At 33.3% G+C, this 7,530-nt stretch overlaps 2 protein-coding genes across 3 annotated transcripts; one reads left to right on the top strand and one right to left on the bottom strand.

Moving 5' to 3' along the window:
* The first annotated feature begins 696 nt into the window (after window positions 1-696).
* Window positions 697-3,891, top strand: sro (SDR family oxidoreductase shroud). 2 transcript variants are annotated; one of them, XM_013314051.1, is made up of 5 exons: window positions 697-1,083; window positions 1,300-1,555; window positions 1,837-1,994; window positions 3,013-3,178; window positions 3,405-3,891. In XM_013314051.1, the coding sequence occupies exons 2-5, from the start codon at window positions 1,309-1,311 to the stop codon at window positions 3,746-3,748; spliced, it is 915 nt and encodes a 304-aa protein (XP_013169505.1). In that variant the 5' UTR covers window positions 697-1,083; window positions 1,300-1,308; the 3' UTR covers window positions 3,749-3,891. The 2 variants fall into 2 exon arrangements, with proteins under 2 accessions (XP_013169505.1, XP_013169504.1); XM_013314050.1 differs by having other exon boundaries at window positions 698-1,096.
* Window positions 3,892-3,979: 88 nt separating this feature from the next.
* LOC106119155 (serine protease easter) lies at window positions 3,980-7,223 on the bottom strand. The gene is made up of 7 exons (XM_013314049.1): window positions 7,064-7,223; window positions 6,606-6,757; window positions 5,792-6,206; window positions 5,592-5,705; window positions 5,346-5,514; window positions 4,863-5,059; window positions 3,980-4,416 (listed from the first exon to the last, which is right to left on the bottom strand). Exons 1-7 carry the CDS (start codon window positions 7,122-7,124, stop codon window positions 4,028-4,030), a joined length of 1,497 nt encoding a protein of 498 aa, XP_013169503.1. The 5' UTR covers window positions 7,125-7,223; the 3' UTR covers window positions 3,980-4,027.
* Between the last annotated feature and the right edge of the window lie 307 nt (window positions 7,224-7,530).

Raw genomic sequence — 7,530 nt, 5'->3', positions numbered from 1 at the left:
GATAAGGCGACTTATTTCTATTAATATGTTTTTAATTTCTCCCGGTAAAAACCTCAATATTGTGAAAATTTATATGAATGCAATATTTTTGAAGCAAGCCAATTATATTACGTACATTGTTAATTATTAAATTCGTTGAATAATTTATTATTTGTTAATCGTGGTCGGTTGCGATGCAGAACTGAAATGTGGAAGGATTCGTTTCACATTTCAATTTCAGATGGAAAACGTTTTAAAATGCTTTCAATATTTATGCAAGATAAATGAATATTATTTTTTAACACAGGGCTCGAAAGTCATAATTGAAACGTATAATTTTCAATATAACTTGTTTAATTATAGATTTTTATTTTTTTTTGCGATTTTTTTAGGGGATTATTTAATAATTGTTAAGTAGCTACAGTGAAATATATCTACATATTTAGCTAATGTATTGGTAGATTGCGTGAGTTTATAGATAATTGTTGTTTTTTTATAAGCTTTAAAGGGTGGAACCATCACTATGGTGTTATACGCCACATTTCTAGTCAAATGGATTCGATTCCGGGTGAAGTCAAGCAGAAATACAAGATTGTTTCCGTTCAATAGATCTAATCTCTCAGTTGGGTATTCGTGCTGAAATGATTCTCTTTTATTGACGTCTCTTTGTTGAATTATTTGACATATTATTTATATGATGGTTGGTACTTGATATCAATTTCGGCGGATGACGAATTTTTCCAAACATAAGTTATATACAAAATATTACATTTTTGTTAACAAGATATGGTTCGTCAAAATCTCCTGGTGCTCGTAGGTAGGTATTTAAAAATATGGCATCAATACACATTCCAAGCGAACTCAGGTAAAAATATTTGGTTACAAAATAATGCGCATTTTTGTGATGCTGAATTATATTGACCGTAGTTGAGGGCGAGAATAATTCAAACATGATATTCCGTATACATATGCAACGATATCTGATACCCGTTTTATGTTCCAAGCTGGGATACTCCGCACACGGGTCAGTACCATTACGGCCTTGTCCATAGAAACACTTTTTATTCATAAAATAATAAATACTTATTGCTACAAACCTTCACGGTACGTAAATACGGTAAGTGTTCCATTTTTAAATATGTCTGGAAAAAAATTGCCTATGATTGTAGGTGTTCTGTTTTTAATATATTTATTAATGTTTTTCTTTTTTTACTTGTAGTTTAATTGTCACTTGTAACTACTGTCTAGCAGTAAACGGAATGGTGTTAATATACAGACAATTCATGTTTATGTTTTAAGCTTATTTTATAAACTTTGCAGGATTAAACAATGTCATGGACCAAAGCTGTAGCGATAACTGGCTGCGACAGCGGCCTTGGATGGGCTATAGCAGCGCGCTCAGCCCGTGAGGGTTTGCTAACATTTGCGGGTATGTTCCAAGGCATGGACACAGATGCGTCACGTGCATTGAAAAATCTATGCGCACATCCATACCCACTAGATGTGACTAAAACTGATAGTGTGATCGGATTTCGAGATTATGTACAAGCTGTTATGAAAGATCATCCAAATTGTGGTAAGTACTTTTTCAACTATTACCATCATAATTATGTTTGAAATATATTGTTTTAAGACTTTGACGTGTATAAAAATGGGCACTAAATAATACCTATGTAGTTTTACATATTATTAGAATCATTTGGCGCGAATGGTGTGCTCTCTTTACAAAGTCAAGTGTCAGGATGATTAGTGAGGGGACATAAACATTGACATTAACATTTTAATAAGGCTAGTGTTGCCATAGTGTTCTTCCCAACAGTAAATGTTTTTTTCTAAAAAAAGATTATATGCTTTTAGAATTATATGCCGTGGTTAACAATGCTGGGGTGATGACAATTGGTGATTATGAGTGGCAAACTCCGAAAATAATCGAGAATACAATAAATGTCAATCTACTGGGAGCTATGAGAGTTGTGTCAGCGTTTCTGCCAGAACTCAGAAAAACTGCAACAAATGTAAGTAGACTATTTTTAACTATTGTCATGCAAAAATTTACTTTCGTTGAGGGAGAGCCATAAACAAGAAACAGAACAGAATTTACTTTCGTCGATTCTGTTTTGGCGAGATTTTATTAAAATTATCTTTAAAATTATAGGTATAAATAAGTTATACAGGCAAACCTCTGTTTCTAGGCAAATCGGGGCGGATCGCTAGTTCGTTCGTACTTCGTACTAAATTAATTATCAGTGTAAATCACTAAAGAATAAATAATTGCAATTAATTTATTTCCTCATTGCTCCATTGGCATATGGAGTCAAGTTTCAAATAGTTGCTACATACGCTTGCATTTTCATTCTTCAAAAGCATTTGTAAGCAGTTTTTTTTTATTATCGACATTATCATGCGATGTCAAAGAGTTTACCGAATATCATAGCTAAGACGTTCCTAATTCACTTGATTTCTTTTAGTTTTATACATGTACACAACATAAAAATGCTTGTTGATTGTCAATATGTTCTCCGATAGATTTCCTATTATATCTTTCATTAAGTACATTTGTAATTAGATATTATAACTTGAAACAAACCTTTTAACACCGTTTTCAATGAATATAAGAACAGTTTGAAATTTGAAATTACAATATTGTGTTCAAGCACGATCCTGTTAGATAGGTAATTAAAAACGATCGGATTACGTTAATAATTTCGAACGTCTATTGTTCTTGTTATAATTAATTTTATTTAGGTCGTACGGTGGCTGACATTTTATATAAATAAGCTAGACTCCAGGGAATAGAATTGATAAGTACCCCTTTGACTATAATTAGACTGAGGAGGAAAGTTAAAAGAGATGGAGGAAAAAAAGCTAGGTTTTTTTCTGGAGGTTTTTTTTCTATTCTACATAATAACTATTAAAATATCAAAATGTTAAATGGAAACATACTAAACTTAAGCTTTTAATTTTCAATTTAATTTTCAATCTGTAACATGCCCAGTTTGTGTAGGAAGACTTAAGTTTAGTTAATTGTTTTAGAGGTCAATAAATCCTCGCATAATCAATGTGGCAAGCCACTGCGGACTACAACCGCTACCTGGCTTTGGTCCCTACAGTGCTAGTAAAGCGGGCTTGCTAGCTTGGACTCGAAGCTTGCGGCTCGAACAACGGCAACATGGATTACACGCCCTTGCGTTCATACCAGGTAGGCAATTATGCAATGCGAGTACAAACCGCCTCTCTCTGTCTTTTTTGAAGAGAATAAGAAGGATGCCATGTTTTAAGTATGATGTGATGTGTGTTTTGTTTGTATTATAAAATTTGCAATTCAGTTTCAGAAATGTTCAAAATATTATCATCGATTGGGTTACTCAAGTGCTCAGCTTCGCAAATTTGAAGTTTGATTCTTAACTGTTTTTTTTTTATTACAGGTGGATTCGTTAATTCCAGTAATCTTTTATCATATCAAATCAGCCAAGGTGAGGACATGGTGGAACATCTGTCTGAAGAACAGAGAGTACTTTATGAGAAGAAAATCAAGACACTATGCAACTATCTCGGTTCAGCAGCGAACGGTACAAAATTCGATTCTATGAACGATGAAAATATAATGGAAACATTTTTTAGAGCTCTTAATGATGAAAATCCTAAAGAATTGTACAAAGTTGAATCTTGGAGATATATGTTTTATTACAATTTATTAAAACTGCCCGTTCCAGAAACTATGCACCAATGGTTAATTAAGAAATTTATTAGCTTTCCTCAAATAGAATAAAGATACCGTTGTTGCAGAGGGTAAAACGATTGTCGTGTTTTAGAAAAATTCCCCCTATGTCTGTCTCGTTATTTTAGTTATCATTGTTTTCTTAATCTTGTCAGCATGAAATAAAGCAAAATGATTTTTTGTAGTTTTTATTTTTTTTTACACTAAAATCAATGATTTTAATTATTAAAACGCTTTAGAATAAAGACATTCTAACTATTAAAGCAATAAAGCAACTGATAGTAGATTTTTTTTAAAATTAGACAAATTTAATTACGATTTATTAATTACTTATTCCATATTACTCAGTATCCATTCTGAATATACAAATACATTTGTATACAACGATGGTACAGCCGTTCCACAAGGTACATCTGATCTTTTCCCACTGACGACGCCAACTACGTAATACTTTCCACCGTATAGCATCATTAATGGGCCTCCTGAATCACCTTTGCATGTATCTTCTCCTGTCTTACCCATTGCGCACATATGAGACGCCTGAAGATATGGATAGTATACGAGACAGTTATTACGAGGTACCAGGTTCAGGATTGTCGATTGCTTGACATCTGTTGCGAACTGTCCATTACGGCCCCAGCCAGCGACTGGCAAGGGTAGGTCAAAAAATGCTTGGCTGTTTATGTTGATTGGTGGTAAGCATATTGGTCGTATAAATTCTGAAATTGAATGTAAAATGACATTTAAATTAATAAAATAAGGTCTTGACAGACAGACAGACGGACAACAAAGTGAACCTATAAAATATTACAAATATAAAAGAAAGCATTTACTATATAAAAAAATTCAGCCTCATGCAGAAATCCCTGTTATAAAATTGAGCTTCATAGTGTCTTAGTCTGTGCTTAATTGGATCTAGTGAAACAATCGCTTAAAAGAATCGAAGGCTTGATTAGTAAAAAAAATTCAAATGAAAAGAGCTTGATTGATAGGATTTCGTTTTTCAGATTACAACGTTTATATTTTCTTGATTTGAAAGTGGACGATGATGGTAAGATTTTAAGAGTTAATTACTATATTAGAAAGGAAAAAGAGGTAAGTGTTTTAATGAAATTTATTAGAAATGACGTCTTTAAGACAAAAAAGGCTGTTGTAATATACTTACCAGTGTAAGGAGCATATTCACGAAGTCGTATCAGAGCAATATCATTTTGGAGGGTTTTACTATTGAACCCGCTGTGAGGGATGACCTTCTCTGCTTTGACTACCACGTTAGTGATGCATGACTTCTGACCGTTGGCACTCAGTCTACAGTCCATCGGGAAAGTGCGCTTATCGTATTCTGCCATGTATATGTCAACACTGGAACATTTAAATATAACTGTCTTTATTTTGTGTAATATTGATGATCATCATCAGATGTGTAACATCTACCAACAAAAGTCGTTGAACGACCAATTGTCAGTGGTCAGTGCTGGTCCGACGTCACCTTAGTTCTAAGACTTGGAGCTTCAGACACTTCTTTACCTGATTTCGCCAGCAACTCGTAGGACTTTGTTTAGTGCTCCTCATCAAATATGATGCTATTTACAAAATATATCATATAAATGTGAATATTGTATAATGATTTGCTTCCCAAGTAACTTACTTCGTGAGTGTGGCGCCATCTGTGACAACGCAATGGGCTGCGGTTAGTATGTACCGAGAACTAATAATGCTTCCACCGCAATCGAAATTTGTTACGTTGACGCCGAAGTCGAAAGATGCTCTTAGGAGTATTGTCCATGGAAACTGGTTGAGTTCGGTTTCAGCACCGCCTGGTAAATATAACACTGTATATTGAATTTGTTCATGATGCCCTAATCTTACTATCGTTGTAGATTATCTACCATACCTGCAATACGATTATCCAAATCTATCTCAACTTTATCGTTATCAGATTGTCTTCTAAATCTACGGTTATTAGCCAAAGGTAAATTAGACATCGCAGCAACAACGGTTTGTGCATCTGTAAGAAATAAATATTTTATTTATTCTACGAAGTAACGACCTAATATCCAAAAATCACACTTATGAATTTATTCAACTACTTACCAGTTACCCCATTTGTTCCAAATGTGTCCACTCCACAGCAACCGGTATTAGGATTAGGAGGGAAATTAGAAGCTTGACATTGTTGTGGTAGGGTTTTTGACACGCCACCTAAAATCCCACCTGGCCTACCAGGTCTCGGACCTTGTACGAACTGTGGCGGAGAGATTCCTTTATTGTTTGAGCCTGGTTGATTGATACATGCAGAATTTGTACAAGGATACTGGTTAACCACGGCTGGTCTTCGTTGGTTCGGTAAGAACGGGGATTGTATCAATTTGGCAAATGTATTTATATTGTTATTTTCATTTTCGAAGATTTTTCTTCCCAGGTAAGCGAAATTGTCTGGCATGATGTTTTTATCGTGGTACTTATGTTCATGTATAATGCTCCAAGCGTGTTCGCCAGAACAACATATCTAAAATATAGTAAAAATTAGGACTTATTCTACGTGTGTTACAAAATTTGTCTATATATCTGTAATTGTATGATATAATTTGAAAATGAGCATTCAAATATTATATGCAAATGGTTTCCATACCGATATTATCGATAAATTATTTTACTATGGACTAAACAAAAAGTTGGATTTATTTGTAAGGACCCAAAACTGGTACGAAGATACTTCGAGTCATGATATAAATTATTTTTAGACCGGTTTTTAGTTAGTGCATTAAAACTAGTTTGCTTTTTGACCTTTTACCGAATTTCGCAATAATAATACAATTTAATAAGACGATGAGTTTTGTTGACAATTAATAATACTCTTAGTTTGATTACTTTAATTAATATGTAAAAAATAATAGCATATAATTACATAATATCTTCCAAACTCAGTGGTAGATTCATAAAAATCACGATTAAAAGATTGGTGGCAAGGGAATAAATGCAGCCATTTGCGTTGTTCATTTATCTGCATATTGTTAAAATGTGGACAATTGTCTGTACGTACACATTGCGAACAATTCTCTGGAAAAGATTATAAAAAAATAACATTTCTTAAAAAAGTATTTTTTATTAACAACTTTTAACTGATTAAGTTTTTAAAAATTGAATCTTACTAATATAAATGCGAATGTTAAGATGGATGGATGGGTGGATGTTTGTTTGAAGGGATCTCCAGAACGGCTGAACGGATCTCAATGAAATTTGGCATACATATGTAATAGTCTAGAAGAGGACATAGGCTATTTTTAATTGTAAATAATACCTAGAAGGGCACATAGGCTAATTAATAAAAAAAATGTCAAATTTAAGCACAAATCACTACTATACCTTGGAAAGCACCACCACAAATTAAACTTAATATAATTCCTAAGCTTATTAGATATTCCATGATCAGTTTCCGTACTTCACAAAATACCAATCCACATGTCACTATACGACAGTCTATAAATATGATAAAAATGCGACTGAGGATCGAATCGAAATCACAAATACATATTATGCTGATAATTGTCGTATTATAGATCAGGTCTGGTTGCAGGTAATTAACACAATCGTGGGGTTCCACTGCGAAAACGACCTCATTTTATCTCAGTTTCTTCAAAGATATTAAGCGAGATGGCATTATATCGTTAATTGATATTTCTGCAGTAGAAACCCACCGTTTGGTATATCATGCGTTCAAAATTGATGAAACTATTAATTGTTACCTTTAACTACTAAAACAATCAATTCAAAGAATAAAAATGACACTTTTAATTATTGTAAAATCCGTGATAAATACATTACTATTATTA

The sequence above is a fragment of the Papilio xuthus genome, unplaced genomic scaffold (genome assembly GCF_000836235.2).
Source record: "Papilio xuthus unplaced genomic scaffold, Pxut_1.1 DF827542.1, whole genome shotgun sequence".
Classification (NCBI taxonomy): domain Eukaryota; kingdom Metazoa; phylum Arthropoda; class Insecta; order Lepidoptera; family Papilionidae; genus Papilio; species Papilio xuthus.
This window is presented reverse-complemented; position numbering and strand designations above follow the sequence as displayed.

Coding starts and splice junctions, on each gene's coding strand:
- sro (XM_013314051.1), top strand. CDS start 1,309: ATGTCATGGACCAAAGCTGTAGCGATAACTGGCTGCGACAGCGGCCTT. Junction 1,556..1,836: donor GAAAGATCATCCAAATTGTG/GTAAGTACTTTT, acceptor ATATGCTTTTAG/AATTATATGCCGTGGTTAAC. Junction 1,995..3,012: donor TCAGAAAAACTGCAACAAAT/GTAAGTAGACTA, acceptor TAATTGTTTTAG/AGGTCAATAAATCCTCGCAT.
- LOC106119155 (XM_013314049.1), bottom strand. CDS start 7,124: ATGGAATATCTAATAAGCTTAGGAATTATATTAAGTTTAATTTGTGGT. Junction 5,706..5,791: donor TGGAACAAATGGGGTAACTG/GTAAGTAGTTGA, acceptor TATTTCTTACAG/ATGCACAAACCGTTGTTGCT. Junction 4,417..4,862: donor TGAATATGCTCCTTACACTG/GTAAGTATATTA, acceptor ATTCAATTTCAG/AATTTATACGACCAATATGC.